This window comes from Ranitomeya imitator, chromosome 4 (assembly GCF_032444005.1).
Source record: "Ranitomeya imitator isolate aRanImi1 chromosome 4, aRanImi1.pri, whole genome shotgun sequence".
Classification (NCBI taxonomy): Eukaryota; Metazoa; Chordata; class Amphibia; order Anura; family Dendrobatidae; genus Ranitomeya; species Ranitomeya imitator.
The window spans coordinates 350,089,369-350,110,874 of record NC_091285.1 but is presented as its reverse complement, the minus strand read 5'-3'; the positions used below and the strand labels follow the sequence as shown (position 1 = coordinate 350,110,874).

At 42.6% G+C, this 21,506-nt stretch overlaps 1 protein-coding gene across 2 annotated transcripts in view; it reads left to right on the top strand.

Moving 5' to 3' along the window:
* CPNE8 (copine 8) overlaps positions 1 to 21,506 on the top strand; it is a 545,271-nt gene that overhangs the window by 187,572 nt on the left and 336,193 nt on the right. The window contains exons 1-2 of one of the 2 annotated variants that reach the window (XM_069764997.1): positions 2,566 to 2,584; positions 5,738 to 5,778. Coding sequence is in view for 1 of the 2 variants with exons in the window: in XM_069764995.1 (XP_069621096.1) it covers positions 5,738 to 5,778 (41 nt within the window). In the remaining variant the exon portion in view is untranslated. Of the gene's footprint in view, positions 1 to 2,565; positions 2,585 to 5,737; positions 5,779 to 21,506 lie in introns of those variants that run through there. The other variant, XM_069764995.1, reaches the window with a different exon arrangement.

Sequence of the window (21,506 nt, the reverse complement as noted above, 5' to 3'; positions counted from 1 at the left end):
GTACCGTCACACACTGCCATTTCGATCGCTACGACGGTACGATTCGTGACGTTCCAGCGATATCGTTACGATATCGCTGTGTCTGACACGCAGCAGCGATCAGGGATCCTGCTGAGAATCGTACGTCGTAGCAGATCGTTTGGAACTTTGTTTCATCGCTGGATCTCCCGCTGTCATCGCTAGATCGGTGTGTGTGACACCGATCTAGCGATGCGATCCAGCGATGCATTCGCTTGTAACCAGGGTAAACATCGGGTTACTAAGCGCAGGGCCGCGCTTAGTAACCCGATGTTTACCCTGGTTACAAGCGTAAAACTAAAAAAAAAACAAACAGCACATACTTCCCGCACTGTGACTGCCGGCCGTAAAGTGAAAGCAGAGCACAGCGGCTTTCACTTTACGGCCGGCAGTCAGTGAGTGCGGGAAGCAGACGGCAAGGGACCTGACGGACACCAGAATGTAAGTATGTGCTGTTTTTTTTTTTTTTAGTTTTACGCTTGTAACCAGGGTAAACATCGGGTTACTAAGCGCGGTCCTGCGCTTAGTAACCCGATGTTTACCCTGGTTACCCGGGTACCTCGGCATCGTTGGTCGCTGGAGAGCTGTCTGTGTGACAGCTCCCCAGCGACCACACTACAATTTACCTACGATCACGGCCAGGTCATATCGCTGGTCGTGATCGTAGGTAAATCGTATAGTGTGACGGTACCCTTAGATCCAGGTGGCTAGATAACCTTTGTTTGCTTTGTGTGTACAGTGGCTCACAGAATTCCTACAGAGTTCATGTTACTAAGGGTACCGTCACACAGTGCCATTTTGATCGCTACGATGGTACGATTCGTGACGTTCCAGCGATATCCATACGATATCGCTGTGTCTGACACGCAGCAGCGATCAGGGATCCTGCTGAGAATCGTACGTCGTAGCAGATCGTTTGGAACATTCTTTCGTCGCTAGATCGGTGTGTGTGACACCGATCTAGCGATGCGTTCGCTTGTAACCAGGGTAAACATCGGGTTACTAAGCGCAGGGCCGCGCTTAGTAACCCGATGTTTACCCTGGTTACCAGTGTAAATGTAAAAAAAAAAAAACAGTACATACTTACATTCCGGTGTCCGTCAGGTCCCTTGCCGTCTGCTTCCCGCACTCACTGACTGCCGGCCGTAAAGTGAAAGCAGAGCACAGCGGTGACGTCACCGCTGTGCTGTGCTTTCACTTTACGGCCGACAGTCAGTGAGTGCGGGAAGCAGACGGCAAGGGACAGACACCGGAATGTAAGTATGTACTGTTTTTTTTTTTGTTACGTTGGTAACCATGGTAAACATCGGGTTACTAAGCGCGGTCCTGCGCTTAGTAACCCGATGTTTACCCTGGTTACCCGGGGACCTCGGCATCATTGGTCGCTGGAGAGCTGTCTGTGTGACAGCTCTCCAGCGACCACACTACGACTTACCAACGATCACGGCCAGGTCGTATCGCTGGTCGTGATCGTTGGTAAATCGTATAGTGTGACGGTACCCTTAGGTCCGTATCTCACAGTATTGTACCTCAGTAATGCAGTGCATTCCTGTGTACAGTCACTGTCTTGGAACCCCCATAATTCTATGAGCGATTCATATAATATAAAATGGAAGGTTTATGAAGGTACAGTATGGGCCCATATAATTCTCTGTGAACTCTATTATATGTCAGTACAACTTGGCTCCTTTATTAAAGCATCACTCAACCAATTTTTCCCTTAACGTACAACAACAGGTAGTCTGTTATGTTGGTTCTTTCTCCTCATCAAAAAAGGGGAAAGTATATTAAAAAATGCAGCAAAAATACAATAATCAGAGCAGATTGCTTTTACATATTTTGGTGCAAACATCCAGAGAAAAAAACATGGGAATAAAGTCAGTGTTTTCACACGTGGTAACATGGGTGTCAGTCTGTCTTGACTCGGGATCCAGACCTTGTTTCTTTTTCCTATGGCAAGTTCACTTTGTAAACCTCTTAACAATGGTCTTTTAGGGCCTGTCATGTTGAAAATGGTACCTGAACTGCAGGCAGGAAATTATAGAGCAGAAGGAGCTGATTGATATGCATTTTTGTGGGAGAAGATTCAGTAAAACTTTTATTTTATCCATTTATATCCTTGGTGTCTGTATGCATAGGAGTCCAGTTCTATTCAATGATTGACAGTCTTGGGTGACTGTGCTTGCAGAGATACCTGCCAATCACTGAATAGGACTGCCCACTGGACTCATACATACAGACTCAAGGGATTTCTATTAATAAAATACAAGTTGTACTGAATATTTGCCAACAAAACTATATATATATATTGGATATGTTATAACATTATGATTGAATTGAATACGATCTCTGGGTCACCTGTCATTCACAAGAATTAAGTGCCTTCAGATGTTCCTGTGACTTAAAATGAATGGAGATGTTTTGTAATTTCCTGCACAGCAAGTGGCCAGGAATGTTGTTGTATAGGAAAATACTAAAAAAGAACAGCAGCGCTATTAATGTCTCCTTTAATTCAGGAATCGGTATGGGTCGCATTGTTTGGGCCCACAATGAAGAGTAAGTAATGGTGAGTTTTTGCCTGCCTAGTAAGTCGCTATGTTTACCTTAGCTCTTAATAAAACCAGTTAAATTGGTGGTCCAGAAATAGATGAACATTCTCCATAATAGTGAAATTTGCCTTCCCATAGTACTAAAAGCCTTACTACATATATTTGAGTAGCATTCATTATGACTAAATAGTTAAAGGGCCACTGTCACCCCCCTCCAGCTGTTATAAACTAAAAGAGCCACCTTGTGCAGCAGTAATGCTGCATTCTAACAAGGTGGCTTTTAGTTTTAGGTTCAAGTATACCCCAAATAAAGCGTTTTTATACTTACCCACAATTCCTGTCTCTAGCCAGGGAGGCGGGTCCTCACTCCCCAGCTCTAACCGCTCCTCTGCCGTCACTCAACTCTTCCTGCGCTTTCGGCGCCGCCCCCTCAGCGCTGTGTACGTTTCAAAACTGGCGCCTGCGCAGTGTACTGCTGTGCTGCGCAGACGCAGTAAGCTCTGGCCGTTTGACATCCCAGCCAGGCTTGCAGACTGCGCCTGCGCGGGCATTGCGGCCAGCCACCTTTGGAATCCCCACCCCGCACTGTGCATAATGCATAACACAGTGCGGGGCGGGGATTCCAAAGGTGGCTGGCCGCAATGCCCGCGCAGGCGCAGTCTGCAAGCCTGGCTGGGACGTCAGACGGCCAGAGCTTACTGCGTCTGTGCAGCACAGCAGTACACTGCGCAGCACAGCAGTACACTGCGCAGGCGCCGGTTTTGAAACATACACAGCGCTGAGGGGGCGGTGCCGAAAGCGCAGGAAGAGTTGAGTGACGGCAGAGGAGCGGTTAGAGCTGGGGAGTGAGGACCCGCCTCCCTGGCTAGAGACAGGAATTATGGCTAAGTATAAAAACGCTTTATTTGGGGTATACTTGAACCTAAAACTAATAGAGCCACCTTGTTAGAATGCAGCATTACTGCTGCACAAGGTGGCTCTTTTAGTTTATAACGGCTGAAGGGGGATGACAGTGGCCCTTTAAAATTTCCTTAGAATGCAGGCTGTAGCCATTAACTCCTAACCCCCCTAGCCAGTTTTTACCTTCATAACCAGGCCAAATTTTAAAATTATGACCAGTGTCAGTTTGTGAGGTAATAACTCTGGAAAGCTTCAACAGATCCCATTGATTCTGAAATTGTTTTTGTAACATATTGTACTTCATTATAGTGGTAATATTTGTAAACCATTTTAATGGACCACGTCACATTAGGGAAGTCCTTCCCAACCTGGACGTATGGATACGTCTAAGGTCGTGAAGGGGTTAGTGGATGCGTCACTCGACATAATTTTACTATTGTATCCAGCTCCATTGGTCATGTTGTCATTAGCACAACTGACATTATTAGTGCAGCAGCATGAGTTTTTGGAAAAAATCTATAAAAATTATAGTTATTCCAAAATAACCAATTGTAAGTACAGAGTGCAATATAATTTGATGATTGCAATATATTAAAAGGATAAACATTATGATGGGAGTTCTACTTTTAATTGGGAATTACACCGTACTTAAAACATAAACCAATAGTATAAGGCTACTTTCACACTAGCATCGTACGACGCACGTCGCAATACGTCGTTTTGCAGAAAAACGCATCCTGCAAAGGTGTCTGCAGGATGCGTTTTTTCTCCATAGGCTTGTATTAGCGACGCATTGCGTCACGTCGCAACCGTCGTTTGACGGTTGCGTCGTGTTGCTTTGGACCGTCGACACCAAAAAACATTGCTTGTAACGTTTTTTGGTGTGTTGTGTCCGCCATTTCCGACCGCGCATGCGTGGCCGGAACTCCGCCCCCTCCTCCCTGCAACTCACAATGGGGCAGCGGATGCGTTGTAATAATACATCCTCTGCCCCCGTTGCGCTGCGTTGTCACAGGATGCGTCGGTACGTCGGCCCAACGCACTGCGACGGGCTGACGCCGACGCTAGTGTGAAAGTAGCCTAAATGAATATAAGAAACTTTGTTTTTCATATTTTCACCTGTTATCCACTTCTCCCTCTGCTTGCTGATCTTGCCATCCACTCTAAAATCAAAATAGTTGTTCAATTCCTTCATGTTGAAGACACACCAGACTGCAAGTTCATTAAGAGTGGAGGATGTTTGAGGAGCAGAGTGAGAAAGTAGGCAGTCAGACACAGAAAGATTGTACTGAGCTTTCTAAGAATTATTTTACCTCGCCCTAGAGCTGGATTCACATTTACATTGCTCGGTACTATGGTGTAATTCCCTCAATTCTGCTGATGCTTCTTTCTATGCACTTTGAACAACAGGCTGTCCTGTGTATGGGGGACATCATAGCAGCTAATCTTCCACCAGCTCAGTCATTTGCAAACTAAGATATAGAGCGTGCATGTTAGAAAACTTGAGAAAAAGTAAAGTACAAGGCATATAATGGCCAGAAATATTAGTTATTCTTTATTTGCATTGTCAGTAATGTAAATATTATCCAGCAGTTGCGTGCCAAGTGTTCTGACACTTTCATGCTGTCTACGCCTTCACATATAGCAGACAATTTAAATAGTGATTCAATGTCACATTGAACTTGGCAATTCCGACAGGGACTCCATTGGAGCTATCATTTAAGTGGATCTGATGGAGTCACTGTGGATTCTGCACGCCCTCCTTCCCAGCAGTATTCGTCTATTCTAAACATGCACAAAACATGGCAAACCGCATTTTTGTTTGTTTGATATAGGTGGATACTGCCAGGATGGAGGCCATACAATGTCCACGATGACTCGTCTGCCTCACTCAAGTGAATTGAATACAGACGTGCTCAGAAGAGAGCACTGTATAATTGTGAGCCTAGCATAACTATAACAGATGTGTTCTGGGTCAGGCATATGACATGTAGTTATCAAAGCTCATTCTACATACAGTGATTTCTACTATCAGGATATTATTATTTTCAAAAAAGCAAGTTAGAGGTGGAATGGTTAGATTATGGTCTAGGTTGGGTGGTTGTGATGTTAACTTCATGCATCTACTTGAGTTTCCTTTTAAGATGACAAATATGTTGAATTTTGATCCCTAGAAGGCTGGTAGTATTCAAATGTTTTCTAATTTAAGAATATTCTGTTATCGAGTGTTGCGAATAATTAATGGAACATATGATCTTTTTCTCAAACAGGAATCTTTTGGACAGGGATACATTTTCCAAATCAGATCCATGTAAGTAGAAAGTTATTTTCTTAATACATTTTTCATGTCCGCAATATAGAATTTTAGGGAGGTTTGATAGCAGATGTATTCCATGTCTGATAGTTCACATAAGAGAGTACTTTATAGTAGAGGTAAAATATCCACATAGAACAAAGCTGGGGGTCTTAAAGAGGATCTGTTATAGACTCTCATAATGCAAACTGCATACATAATTAAATTGTTCTTAGACCACCCGATGGGGCTGGTCTACTTACGTGTTACAATTGTTATATAACCTTTTTGAAAGTTTTCCTGCCTGATATTAGCAGAACATTTTATGAATCCTTCTGTATTAATGAGCTGAATAAATTCTCTGCCCACCTAGTCTAACTGACAAGTTCTTTTCAGTGTTCCCTTCTCTGCGGTTGATGATGAAATCTTACACTGCTTAGTACAAGCTGTCGATTGTCAATTAGACTAGGTGGGCAGAGATTAAGTTTAGCGCATGAATACACTTGGATGTATGCGCTCTCTCACTTCCTTGCTAGAATCAAACTTTAAAAAAGGCCATTGTGTAGCGATTATGGCAAGTAACACCAGCTTCTATGGATCTAAGTGATCTATTTAAAGGGAACATATGTAAAAAAGCGATATTACCCTACAGATATGGGATTAATCTGCCAGGAGGAAACTAACTTTATTTCCCCCCAGGCAACATTCGACTTCCAGTCACAGGGATGGCCCTGGCACAGTTTGTCACCGCTCTGGGTATAGAGAGCAGCGGCTGTAACAGCGCCCCGCCACTGACTGACAGCAGGTACAGCATTAGGCTGGCTGCCAGTCAGTGCAGGGGGGCGCGGTTACAGCCACAGCTGTGAATAAAATTTTGCCAGTGCCACCCCTGTGACTAGAAGCTAAACGCTGCCGGGTGAATTAAAGTTAATTTATTCCCAGTAGTAGAACTCTCATTGTCAGAGCCACACGGTGTCAGAATGCTATTAACCTGCAGATGAAACCCATACCTGCAAGTTAATAGCATTATTTTACATGACAGGTTCCCTTTAAATATCTGTCACCACTGCCAGAGTAGCGAGTATTAAAAGTATTTGAATCCTTGAGGAACAATTTCATTAGTAACTGCCTAGTGAAAGAAATTGATGCACGTAGTAATAACTGGTCATACAGTTGTTTGGTTTGATTCCTGGGATTTGGAGATGTAGTATGATATTGTGGATGGCCTTTGTTTGTTTTCGCTTCAGAGCCTTCCTAAAAATAAATTGTCCCAGCGAAGTTGCAAGGCTCATGATTTATGTACGTCACCAAGTTTAGTGACAGTTAACATAGCATGGTGTACTCAGTTATTTCAATGTAATCCTGCCCCGAACTGATTTACCCAGATCTCCTGCCATACAATTTGGACACCTTTCAGTTTCCTCCATTCTTTTGCTATCTCTTTGCCTTTCTCAGTCAGCACATCTCTGGTAAATTCTTTTCCATTTTTTCAAGTTTTATTTTAAGTTAGGAATCCTCTTTAAATACTCACGTATGATTTGTATAACATAATTTCATCCAGATATTTGTATTTTGTTTGCAATACAGATTTAATCTTTGAATAAACCTAGAGAGAATGAAAAAGAATGTATCTTTTTGTCATAACTTTCACCAGATGAGAATCATTACTGCAGGAATATTTTACTAATGTCACTGTTTGCATAGTGTGTAGTGTTTCTAATGAATTCTTGGCTAATATTTCAGCAATTATGTCTTGATTTCACTGTATTGATATGAGGCAGCATTCTTGACCGAGGCCTACATTTTAAGTTCATGACTAAACATCTATTATTTCTTTTCACTGTAAGCCTATATTCTCATGATTATTTGTAGAAAAAAGAATATGGGATTTAAATTTAATTCACAAAACTAATTAAAGATTATGTTCTGTAGCAAACAGCCACCAAAATATAATACAGAAATATACAGTTCTTTCAGTTATTTTTCCAACACTGCCAAAATTTATGTCCAATTTCTGCCAGACATGTCACTTCATTGCATTGTGCTCCCTATTAAACTAGTTTAATTAGCTCAGTGTTTATTTGTTTGTCAAAGCTATCCTAAAAGGGAATCTGTAAGGATAAATTCTCAAGATTCGACAATATGAGCATGCAGGTCATAGGAAGCGGAATAAACTGATGTGAGAAAAATGAACAGTTCATCAGTTCACCGATGCCCGTGGCCTGGAACAGCTCATTTACATATAAGAAAAACATGGATATCTCTGGAGTAAGACATTAGATCACAGATATAATGGTGTCATTTTATTCAGCTTTCTATTACCTATATGCCCATGTAGACAGTTTAGGAGGGTTAATCCTAGATTCCCATTAAATACGATGCACACAATTTTCAGGATTTCGTATTTTCATTCTTAAGTTTGTGGATAGCCTGATTGCTTAGCGTTTATTATGTCATAAATAACATCAAAGTTCACTGTTCAAGGATATCATCTCTTTTTACATTCTTGACCTACTGAAACATGGCTGATGGCATTGCCAACGAGCCAATGAATTTGAGCAACGTTGTTTTGATTCGCAATGTTCCCCTTATTCATTAGCTTGTTAGCAATGGTGTTTACCGCCGTTTTTTTGCCTTTGCCAATAATCAGAGGACCAACCCAAATAATTGCTTGCCAGCTTTTGTGGTGTTGTGAAGGTCACAATGTTTTGGGAACATTACAAGTTACCATCATTACCAAAAATGGTACGTATTAATACTTTAATATTGAATTTGTGGTGCATATGTACTGTGTAAACATTTCATTTGTAAGCTTTTGATAACTGTACGAAAGTATTCTTGTTTTCAATAATAACAGAAACTATTTTGTGTATTAAACCAATATGAGCATGTACTAATGTACATGCTCATATTGGTTTAATACACAAAATTAAATTAAATTAAATTAAATTGATATCTTCTCTCCATATAGAGTGGCATGTGAAAGTTTGGGCTCCCCTGGTCAAAATTACTGTTATTGCTAAGTTGAAGATGAAATGACCTGTTAAAGGCCTAAAGTTAATGATGACACATTTACTTTGTATTATCAGGGGGAAAAAAGTCATATTTTTTTTTTTTAAAAATGCAAAATGGGCCAGTGCCAGAGTTTGGACACCCTGCATCACGGTTCTTACCTAGTAGCACCCCCTTTTGCAGGTATCACAGCTTGTAAAGACTTTTTGTAGCCAGTCAAGAGTCTTTCAATTCTTGTTTGAGGGATTTTCATCCATTCTTACTTGGAAAATTATTCCAGTTCTGTGAGACTCCTGGACTATCTTGCATGCACCGCTATTTTGAGGTTTAGCCACAGATTTTCCTTGATGTTCAGATCAGAAGACTGAGAGGGCCATTGTAAAAAAAAAACAGCTTGTATCTTTTGAGGTAGTTTATTGTGGATTTTTACATGTGTTTAGGATCACTATCCATTTGTAGAAGCCATCCTCTTTTCTACTTCAGCTTTTTTTTTTATAGATGGTGTTATGTTTGCATCAAGAATTTGTTGAAATTTAATTGAATCCATTCTTCACTCTACCCATGAAATGTTCCCTGTGTCATTGGCTGCAACACAACCCTAAAACAGGATTGATCCACCCCTATGTTTATTGGTTGGCACAGTGTTTTTTTTCCTGAAATTCTGTACACTTTTTTTCTCCACACATAATGTCACGTCGTTACCTGTTGACCTGGGACCTGTTCTCTTCAACATATTCATTAATGATCTGGTAGAAAGTTTACACAGTAAAGTATCGATATTTGCAGATGATACAAAACTATGTAAAGCAGTTAATACAAGAGAAGATAGTATTCTGCTACAGATGGATCTGGATAAGTTGGAAACTTGGGCTGAAAGGTGGCAGATGAGGTTTAACAATGATAAATGTAAGGTTATACACATGGGAAGAAGGAATCAATATCACCATTACACACTGAACGGGAAACCACTGGGTAAATCTGACAGGGAGAAGGACTTGGGGATCCTAGTTAATGATAAACTTACCTGGAGCAGCCAGTGCCAGGCAGCAGCTGCCAAGGCAAACAGGATCATGGGGTGCATTAAAAGAGGTCTGGATACACATGATGAGAGCATTATACTGACTCTGTACAAATCCCTAATTAGACCGCACATGGAGTACTGTGTCCAGTTTTGGGCACCGGTGCTCAGGAAGGATATAATGGAACTAGAGAGAGTACAAAGGAGGGCAACAAAATTAATAAAGGGGATGGGAGAACTACAATGCCCAGATAGATTAGCGAAATTAGGATTATTTAGTCTAGAAAAAAGACGACTGAGGGGCGATCTAATAACCATGTATAAGTATATAAGGGGACAATACAAATATCTCGCTGAGGATCTGTTTATACCAAGGAAGGTGACGGGCACAAGGGGGCATTCTTTGCGTCTGGAGGAGAGAAGGTTTTTCCACCAACATAGAAGAGGATTCTTTAATGTTAGGGCAGTGAGAATCTGGAATTGCTTGCCTGAGGAGGTGGTGATGGCGAACTCAGTCGAGGGGTTCAAGAGAGGCCTGGATGTCTTCCTGGAGCAGAACAATATTGTATCATACAATTATTAAGTTCTGTAGAAGGACGTAGATCTGGGGATTTATTATGATGGAATATAGGCTGAACTGGATGGACAAATGTCTTTTTTCGGCCTTACTAACTATGTTACTATGTTACTATGTTAACAGCGATAAAGGGGCAGGACGGCGTAGTGGGACCCGCACCTGTCCCTGCCACTCTAATGGGGCCCTGGCTTTCCCTTATCTCATTGGTACCTATAATGGTTAGGAGGCCTGAGCCGCCAGCATATCCCTGTCTCTTGTGCAGGCCCTATCAGTGGCCCCCTCTCCCCCCAAGGGAGGTAGACTGCACCAGTGTATAAATACGACAATTAAACAGTATACAGACAAGGTAACTAAAGTCTCAAACTCACCAAATGCTCACACAACCACAGAGGAAACGCAGAGGAAGGAAGAGAAGGAAAAAACTAGGAAGGAAACCAGGTTTAACATGCAGCCAAAACAGCAGACACCAATCACTGTAAATAAACCTCCAAGTTCCTAATACCACGGTTTTTCTCACTCCAAGCCAGGCAGCAGAACTGATCACTGAAAACAGTTGTAGACAAAGCTGAGTCTATATAGGAGCGGAGATTACAAAAACCAATTCAGCTGAGAGACATAGCTCTCAGTAACTTCAGTAACAAGGTTTAACTCCTGCCCTGCTGGCACAAGACAGCCAGGTCAGAATTCAGAAGAAGAGCTTCTGTTCATCGTGTGTGAACGAGGCCCAGAGCGCTGCGGTTCTCTGTAACCTCTGTCGCGGTAGCCCCGTTACACATAACTTTGATCATTGTGGCCAAAGAGTTCCGTTTTAACCTCATTGCTCCACAGGACTTGTTTCTAAAATGCATTAGGCATGTTTAGATGTTATTTTGCATACGTCTGATGCTGAATTATATGGTGTAGATGAAGGATAGGTTTTCTTCTCATAACTATTCCATGAAGGCTATATTTGTGCCGGTGTCTCTGAACAGTAAACAATGTACCACAACTCTAGATTGTGCTATATCTTTTTGAAGGTCTTTTGCAGTCAAGTGGGGTTCTAACAATCCTATGTGCCCCTCTTGCTGAAATTTTGCTTGGTTTTCCAGATCTTATCTTGACCTCCAGGGTTCCACTTTTTTCATATACAGTACAGACCAAAAGTTTGGACACACATTGTCATTTAAAGGATTTTCTATATTTTCATGACTATGAAAATTGTAAATTCACACTGAAGGCATCAAAACTATGAATTAACACATGTGGAATTATATACTTAACAAAAACTATGAAACAACTGAAAATATGTCTTATATTCTAGGTTCTTCAAAGTAGCCACCTTTTGCTTTGATAACTGCTTTGCACACTCTTACATCGTAACATAGTTACATAGTTATTAAGGTTGAAGGAAGACTTTAAGTCCATCTAGTTCAACCCATAGCCCAACCTAACATGCCCTAACATGTTGATCCAGAGGAAGGCAAAAAAAAACCCATGTGGCAAAGAGTAAGCTCCACACTGGGGAAAAAAAATTCCTTCTCGACTCCACATACGGCAGACTAGTTCCCTGGATCAACACCCTAACAAGGAATCTACTGTATATATACCCTGTAACATTATACCTTTCAAGAAAGGAATCCAGTCCCCTCTTAAATTTAAGTAATGAATCACTCATTACAACATCATACCACAGAGAGTTCCATAGTCTCAGTGCTCTTATGGTAAAGAATCCGCGCCTGTTATTATGCTTAAACCTTCTTTCCTCCAGACGTAGAGTATGCCCCCTTGTCTCTGTCTCAGGTCTATGATTAAAAAGATCATCAGAAAGGTCTTTGTACTGTACCCTCATATATTTATACATTAACATAAGATCACCCCTTAGCCTTCATTTTTGCAAACTAAATAGCCCCAAGTGTAATAACCTATCTTGGTATTGCAGACCCCCCAGTCCTTTAATAACCTTGGTTGCTCTTCTCTGCACCTGCTCCAGTTCAGCTATGTCTTTCTTATACACTGGAGACTAGAACTGTACACAGTATTCTAAGTGTGGTCGAACTAGTTTGTAAAGAGGTAAAATTATGTTCTCCTCATGAGCATCTATGCCTCTTTTAATGCATCCCATTATTTTATTTGCCTTTGTAGCAGCTGGCTGAGACTGGCTACTAAATGTGAGTTTGTCATCCACACATACTCCTAGGTCTTTTTCATTGACAGTTTTGCCCAGAGTTTTAGAATTAAGCACATAGTTATACATCTTATTACTTCTACCCAAGCGCATGACCTTACATTTATCCCCATTAAAGCTCATTTGCCATTTATCAGCCCAAGCTTTTAGTTTACATAAATCATCCTGTAATATAAAATTGTCCTCCTCTGTATTGATTACCCTGCAGAGTTTAGTGCCATCTGCAAATATTGAAATTGCACTCTGTATGCCCCCTACAAGATCATTAATAAATATGAGGGCCCAATACTGACCCCTGTAGTACCCCACTGCTAACCACGACCCAGTACGAGTGTGCTCCCATAATAACCACCCTTTGTTTCCTATCCCTGAGCCAGCTCTTAACCCACTTACACATATTTTCCCCTATCCCCATTGTACTCATTTTATGTTTCAACCTTTTGTGGCACTGTATCAAAATCTTTTGAAAAGCCCATATACAATACGTCCACTGGGTTCAATCGGTCCAGTCCGGAACTTACCTCTTCATAGAAATTGATCAGATTATTCTGACAGGAACGGTCCCTAGTAAACCCATGTTGGTATTGGGTCCTGAGGTTATTCCTCTTCAGATACTCCAGCATAGCATCCCTTAGAATGTCCTCCAGGATTTTACCCACAGTAGAGGTTAAGCTTACTAGCCTATAATTTCCGAGTTCAGTTTTTGTCCCATTTTTGAATACTGGCACCACATTTGCTATACGCCAGTCTTGTGGTACAGACCCTGTTATTATGGAGTCTTTAAAGATTAAAAATAATGGTCTATCAATGACTGTACTTAATTCCTGCAGTACTCGGGGGTGTATCCCATCCGGGCCCGGAGATTTGTCAATTTTAGTGATTTTTAGACGCCGACGTACTGCTGGATTAAACAGGTGACGTATGAATCCAGCAAATCAAAATCTGAACGTACTGCTCCAGATCTGACTAATATAAACAAGCAGAACAGCATAGCCCTTTGACAAATATAGCCACCCTGGATAATGTGTCCTCTTTTTCTTTCCCGACGCGTTTCCCTCCCCGTTCTGGGGGTTCACTATATATTTTGACTGTTTTTAAAAATTGAATAAGTCTTTTAGGTATACATATTAAATGTTAAGTTTTAGAATTTAGTGGCTGGCTATTCTGTTCTGCTTGTTAAACAGGTGACACTTAATGGGGAATTTTTGTTATCGCTGATCATATTGTCTGCCATGGAATTTTCTTGTGTAAATACTGATGAAAAAAGTCATTTAGCATATTGGCTTTTTCCTCATCCTCATCCACCATTTCACCCAGACTATTTTTAAGGGGGCCAACACTATCATTTTTTAGTTTCTTACTATTTATGTAGTTAAATAATATTTTGGGATTATTTTTACTCTCTCTGGCAATGAGTCTCTCTGTCTCAATCTTAGCTGCCTTGATTTGCTTTTTACAGAATTTATTTTTTATTTTTTGTATTTAATGCTTCATCACTACCTACTTTCTTTAATTCTCTAAATGCTTTCTTTTTGTCACTTATTGCGCCCCTTACAGCTCTATTTAGCCATATTGGTTTCCTCCTATTTCTAGTATGTTTATTCCCATATGGTATATACTGTGCACAGGTCCTATCCAGGATGCTAATAAACGTCTCCCATTTTCTTTGTGTATTTTTATGTCTCAGAATATCGTCCCAGTTAATTGCACTAAGATCATCTCTCATCCGTTGGAAGTTTGCCCTCCTGAAGCTTAGTGTCCTTGTAACTCCTCTACTACACATCTTATTAAAGGATACATGAAAACTTATTATTTTGTGATCACTATTCCCCAAGTGACCCCCAACCCTTATATTTGATATGTGGTCTCGCCTGTTGGTTAATATTAGGTCTAGCAGTGTCCCCCTTCTTGTTGGGTCCTGAACCAATTGTGAAAGGTAATTGTCTCTCATAGTTGTCAAAAACCGATTATGTTTGCTGGAACTGCAGATTTCCGTTCCCCAATCTATTTCAGGGTAGTTGAAGTCCCCCATAATAATGACTTCTCCTTCAGTCGGAGCTTCATCTATTTGCTTTATGAGGATATTCTCCGTTGCTTCTATTATTTTTGGAGACTTATAACAAACCCCTATGAGTAATTTATTATTTTCTCCCCCTCCCCTTATCTCCACCCACAGGGACTCTACTTTTTCATTAAATTCACCTACCGTATTTTTCAGACTACAAGACGCACTTTTTGCCCCCCAAAAAAGGGGGGAAAATGGGGGGTGCGTCTAATAGTCGCAATGCAGGCTTACCGTGGCGGCAGAGGTCCGCTGGCAGAGGTGCAGCGGCTGAGGTGCGGCGGCAGAGGTGTGGGGGCAGAGGAGGCGCAGTAAGCGGGGTCCCTTTCTCCGGTGAGGTGATGCAGCAGCCCGGTATGCAGCAGAGCCGGGTGAATCCTGTTGTTATCGGTGGGCGCGGCCATTTTCCTGAGGCCGCGCGTGCGCAGATGAAGCGTTCTGCTTCCCGTGGCTTCAGGAAAATGGCCACGGGAGGCCGCGCGTGCGCAGATGGAGATCGCGGCGGCCATTTTCCTGAAGCCCCGGGAAGCAGAGCGCTCCATCTGCGCACCTCCTGATCCCAGCACCTCCTGATCCCAGCACCTCCTCATCCCAGCATCACCCCACCTCTGCCGACACCTTGCCTCCTGTGACCCTGCTCTGCCACCGCTAGCCCTCAGGTAAGATACTGTAAATTCAGACAATAAGACGGACCCCCATCTTATAAAAAATCTTTTTTTCTGCAATTTTAACCCCAAATTTGGGGTGCGTCTTATGGTCCGGTGCGTCTTATAGTCCAAAAAATACGGTATATTATCACGCCGGATGGGGTTTAAGGATGATTTTACATACAGACACACCCCTCCCCCTCGCTTATCTGTATGGTCATTTCTGAAAAGGCTATAGCCCTGCAAGTTAACAGCCCAGTCATGGCTCTTATCCAGCCACGTTTCAGATATCCCCACCATATCATAATTATGCTCCAACACCATTAATTCTAGTTCGTCCATTTTCTTGGCAAGGCGTCCGGCATTAGTATACATACATTTTATGTATCTCTCTGCACCTCTATTCTTTCTTAAATTATTAATTGATCTAACCCCACCCCCCATGCCACTGCCACACCCAACTTCCTTTTTTGTACCCAGGTCTCTATCTGCACTATCTTCCCCTCCTATAAAATGAATACCCTCCCCCCATTCCCTAGTTTAAACACTCCTCCAACCTTCTAGCCCCCAGATTTTTCCCCCAGCATAGCTGCACCTTCCCCATTGAGGTGCAGCCGGTCCCTAGCGTAGAACCTGTAGCCAACTGAGAAGTCGGCCCAGTTCTGCAGGAACTCATACCCCTCCTTCCTACACCAATTCTTGAGCCACTTATTAACCTCCCTAATCTCCCGTTGCCTCTCTGGCGTGGCACGTGGTACTGGCAGTATTTCGGAAAATACCACGTTGGAGGTCCTTGCTTTCAGCTTGCAGCCTAATTCCCTGAAATCATTTTTAACGGACCTTCCACCTACCTCTAACTTTGTCATTTGTGCCAATGTGCACCATGACTGCTGGGTCCTCACCAGCCCCTCCAAGTAATCTGTCCACCTGATCAGCAATGTGTCGGACTCGAGCGCCAGGTAGGCAGCACACCGTTCGACGATCCCTGTCTTTGTGACAGATTGCCTTATCTGTTCCCCTAATAGAGTCCCCCGCTAGCAGCACCTGTCTGGCCTGCCCTGCTCTCCTATTTCCCACCTTACTGGAGCAGTCACTCTTCTGTTGTGAGTTCTGTTTTTGGGCTCCCTCTGGTGGTTACTGATGGTACTGGGTGATTTGTGTTCTGCTGTCTCTGGTGTCCACCTGTTCTATTAGGATTTGGGAGTTTCCTATTTAACCGGGCTTTCTTGTCATTTCCCCGCCGGCTATCAAGGTTATCAGAGTGTTTGTTACCTCAGCTTCTGGCTTCAGTAATCTTCAGGACAAGCTAAGTTTTTGATTTTCTTGTTCCACGTTTTGCTTTATTTTTGTCTTGTCCAGCTTGCATATAATTGTTTCTTTGCTGCTGGTTGCTCTAGTGGGCTGTAATTGCTCCTCATGTTCCATGAGTTGGAACATGAGTTCAAGTAATTGCAGGATGGTTTTTTGAAGGGTTTTTTGCTGACCGCGCAGTTTACTTTTGTATCCTCTGCTATCTAGTTTTAGCGGGCCTCATTTTGCTGAATCTGTTTTCATACTGTGTATGTGCCTTCCTCTAATTTCACCGTCATTATATGTGGGGGGCTGCTATTTCTGTGGGGTATTTCTCTGGAGGCAAGAGAGGTCTGTGTTTCTTCTAATAGGGGAAGTTAGATCTTCGGCTGGTGCGAGACGTCTAGGATCAACGTAGGCACGTTCCCCGGCTATTGTTATTTGTGTGTTCAGGTTTAGGGTCGCGGTCAGCTCAGGTTCCATCACCCTAGAGCTCGTTGGTGCTTGTCCTTTTGTGATTCCCTGCCATTGGAATCATGACAGTATAGCCGGCCTAAATGTTTGGGCTGAAGTAGGAGGAAAAGTAGTCTGAGGAAGTTTTTTTTTTTTTTTTCTCTCTCCTCTGAGGTTGCTGCCTAGCCTTAATTGCTGCCTGGCTGATATTTTTTTTTTTTTGGCAGCTATGGGGCAGTCCTGAACGGCACACAGCACTATATGGCAGCTATGGGGCAATAATGAACGGTGCAGAGCACTATATGGCAGAGCTTTCTATGGCACATCTATGGGGCAATAATGAACAGTATGGAGCATTATACATGGCACAGCTTTATATGGAGCATCTTATGGGGCAATAATGAACGGTATAGAGCATCTATTTTTATTTTTGAAATTTACCAGTAGCTGCTGCATTTCCTACCCTAGGCTTATACTCGAGTCAATAAGTTTTCCCAGTGTTTTGTGGCAAAATTAGGGGGGTCGGCTTATACTCGGGTCGGCTTATACTCGAGTATATACGGTAATTTTCCATTTAAAAAGCCAAATGGCGTGCCTTCCCTTCCGAGCCCTGCCGTGCGCCCAAACAGTGGTTTACCCCCACATATGGGGTATCTGCGTACTCAGGACAAACTGGACAACAACATTTGTGGTCCATTTTCTCCTATTACTGTTGGCAAAATAGGAAATTCCAGGCTAAAAAATCATTTTTGAGGAAAGAAAAATTATTTTTTATTTTCATGGCTCTGCGTTATAAACTTCTGTGAAGCACCTGGGGGTTTAAAGTGCTCAATATGCATCTAGATAAGTTCCTTTGGGGGTCTAGTTTCCAAAATGGGGTCACTTGTGGGGGAGCTCCAATGTTTAGGCACACAGGGGCTCTCCAAACGCGACATGGTGTCCGCTAACAATTGGAGCTAATTTTCCATTCAAAAAGTCAAAAGGCGCGCCTTCCCTTCCGAGCCCTGCCGTGTGCCCAACAAATTTTAGGATCTATTTAATCCTATTTCCCATGTGAAAATGAAAAAATTGAGGCGAAAAGAAATTTTTTGTGAAAAAAAAGTACTTTTTCATTTTTACGGATCAATTTATCTAGGCATCTAGATAAGTTCCTTGGGGGGGTCCAGTTTCCAAAATGGGGTCACTTGTGGGAGAGCTCCAATTTTTAGGCACACGGGAGCTCTCCAAACGTGACATGGTGTCCGCTAAAGAGTGCAGCCAATTTTTCATTCAAAAAGTCAAATGGCGCTCCTTCCCTTCCAAGCCCTGCCGTGCGCCCAAACAGTGGTTTTACCCCCACATATGAGGTATCAGCGTACTCAGGACAAATTGGACAACGTTCGTGGTTCAGTTTCTCCTTTTACCATTGGGAAAATAAAAAAATTGTTGCTGAAAGATCATTTTTGTGGCTAAAAAGTTAAATGTTCATTTTTTCCTTCCATGTGGCTTCTGCTGCTGTGAAGCACCTGAAGGGTTAATAAACTTCTGGAATGTGGTTTTGTGCACCTTGAGGGGTGCAGTTTTTAGAATGGTGTCACTTTTGGGTATTTTCAGCCATATAGACCCCTCAAACTGACTTCAAATGTGAGGTGGTCCCTAAAAAAAATGGTTTTGTACATTTCGTTGTAAAAATGAGAAATCGCTGGTCAAATTTTAACCCTTATAACTTCCTAGCAAAAAAAAATGTTGTTTCCAAAATTGTGCTGATGTAAAGTAGACGTCTGGGAAATGTTATTTATTAACTATTTTGTGTCACATAACTCTCTGGTTTAACAGAATAAAAATTCAAAATGTGAAAATTGCAAAATTTTCAAAATTTTCGCCAAATTTCCGTTTTTATCACAAATAAACACAGAATTTATTAACCTAAATTTACCACTAACCTGAAGCCCAATGTGACGCCCAGGAGACCGGGATACCCAGCACCGGACCAATGGGGTCTGTCTCTTAAGCGGGATGCCACGGGTGGCTTGACCCGGTGCTGTGGCCTCAGGCAATGCACAGTGTAAGGGGTATCGTGAGGGGACAGGCACTTACTTGATCAGCAGCAGGTTCTCTCAGCGGTGATGATCCTGATCCTGGATAGATGGCTATTGTCCAAATGAAAGTCTGAGGCACTGAAACGTTTAACCAGTTTACTTCAACATAAAGGGATTTACAACCAGTCCTGTCACCGGAGTCTGTATGGGAACTCTGAGTTACTTTGACCCTGCCGGGGTCTTCGCCTCTTATTGTACGCAGTTTCCGTGTGGCCCTGCTGCTGTATGTGAACTGGCTGCCGGCCCAATCTGTCCCCTCCGGGTCCTGGTTCGACGGGCAACCCGAGTCCTTTTATCGGCTTACCCCCTCCAGGAGTACCGCTGAACTCTGCGACTGTTGCTGCGTCCGGCCCTAGTGAAGCTGATATCACCTCACGTTTTTCCGGTTGCTGTATTATATATAATGAATACAGCCACGGATCCGGTATCCGTCTTTGCGCCTGTTCTGGGTAGTGATTAATGCTACCCGGTTCTCACAATGTCCTTTTTCTCTGTCCCTTTTCTCCTCAGGCCGGTGATTTGGGCCTGGAAACCGTCATAGGGCTGTTAGAAATTCAGCTGTATGACCTCTCACTTTCAGCTCCTTAGCCCAACTGCCAGTTCTTCTCTCAGACCAGAATGGATCAAGGGGAGTCTCTGGAGCTCCCCCTTCTGGCCGGAGATGGTAGTGCAGTCTTGCTATTTTAGTATTTGTATCCAGTGTCAGTAACTGTTTTTGTGGCAAATACCCCTAGGGGTGCCACATTCCCCCTTAGTTAAGAACAGTACTCCGGGACTGTGGGACGATAACATTTTGAAATAACAATTAATATGTACAGAGTCTTAAAAATGAAAAGTTACAAAAACCACTCAAGGAAACAAAAATAGTGTTCTGTAAAAAGTCACTTCAAATAGCGTCCATTAATACAGTTCTATCCTTGAAGGTACTAGGAAAGGCACTGCACTTTGTGTCCAAGAATTTAGTTCCATTTTTCCGACGGAGTTACCAATATAAAGTCTAAAGAAAATTCAAAAAGAGCAAAAAGCAAAGTTCAAAAAGCAGTCTTTCCGGAGCTTTGATTTAGTGCCTCCGGGCTGATAAAAAGTTCAAGAATATGCAATAAGTTCATACAGACAAGTCTCTGTAGGTACTGGGCTTAAACGTTGCAGAATGATAACAATAACTATAGTTTTATAGTTGGTAATCCGCATACCTGGCCGGTAATTGACCCTGGGTACTACGCTGTCATCTACGTAATAGCGGTGTCTCTTCATGTGGTGTACTACTGTCTACTGCGGATGTAGTATCTGCCCGCTCTGCTAAAGATAATTCCACGACTATGGAGTTGGCAAGTCCACCGTGAATGGGATTACTCTGATCAGGAATCTGTTCTTCCTGGCCTGGAACCTCACGTAGTACAGGGTCAGCCTCTTCCTGTCTTGGGACTTCTGGTATTGGGTACGGTTTTGGGTAAAAGGCCACCATGGGAACCACTACTGCACCATGGTATGTTAGTAGGGTTTTGGGAAAGTCTCCTATACAGGTGTGATACAGTTCCTCTTCTTTTTCCTTTACTGGTTGGACTTGCATGGGTTGAATAACTTCTGGTTCTGGCTGGACAACTTCTGGCTCTTTCAATGCTTCCGGACATAATTTAAGATTGTCTCTTGACACTAGTACAGATGTTAAGCCTCCATTTTTGCTAATGAGACACATTTTAGGATTATCCATTCTTGTTGGTAAAACTGTGTAGGGTACGGCTTCCCACTGATTGTCTAGTTTATTGGTTCGACGATTTCTCTTGAGCACTTGGTCACCCGGTCTTAATGGGGTCGCTAGAGCATTCTGGTTGAAAGTTCGCTCTTGTCTTTCTCTAGTTTGCTGAAGGCTTCTTTCCACACTCTCTTGCACTTGGCGATACTGCTTTTGCCGTATGATATCCCAATTGGAGTCTTGAACTTCTGCGTCTGGTTTCAGAATTCCCATTTCTAGATCGATTGGTAATTGGCCGGGTCTTGCACGCATAAGGTAAGCTGGGGTGCAGTTGGGGGAGCTCACCGGGACATGATTATACAGATCCACCAAGTCAGGCAATTTCTCTGGCCATTGATTCCTTTCTGTCTCAGGTAAAGTCTTTAGTAGGTCTATTACAATATGGTTCATCTTCTCGCATAAGCCGTTTGTTTGTGGATGATAGGCCGTCGTCCGGATCTTTTTGCAACCATACATATTACAGAATTCTCTGAAGATCTCTGATTCAAAGGCTGTACCTTGGTCGGTGAGAACCTGTTCCGGATATCCATGGGGTCTACAAAAGTACGTTTGGAACGCTTTGGCTGCTGTTTTTGCTGTCAGATCTTTTACGGGTACTACTACCAAGAAGCGTGAATAATGGTCCACGATGGTCAAGGCATAGACATAGCCGGACCGGCTTGGTGTCAACTTCACGTGGTCTATGGCTACAA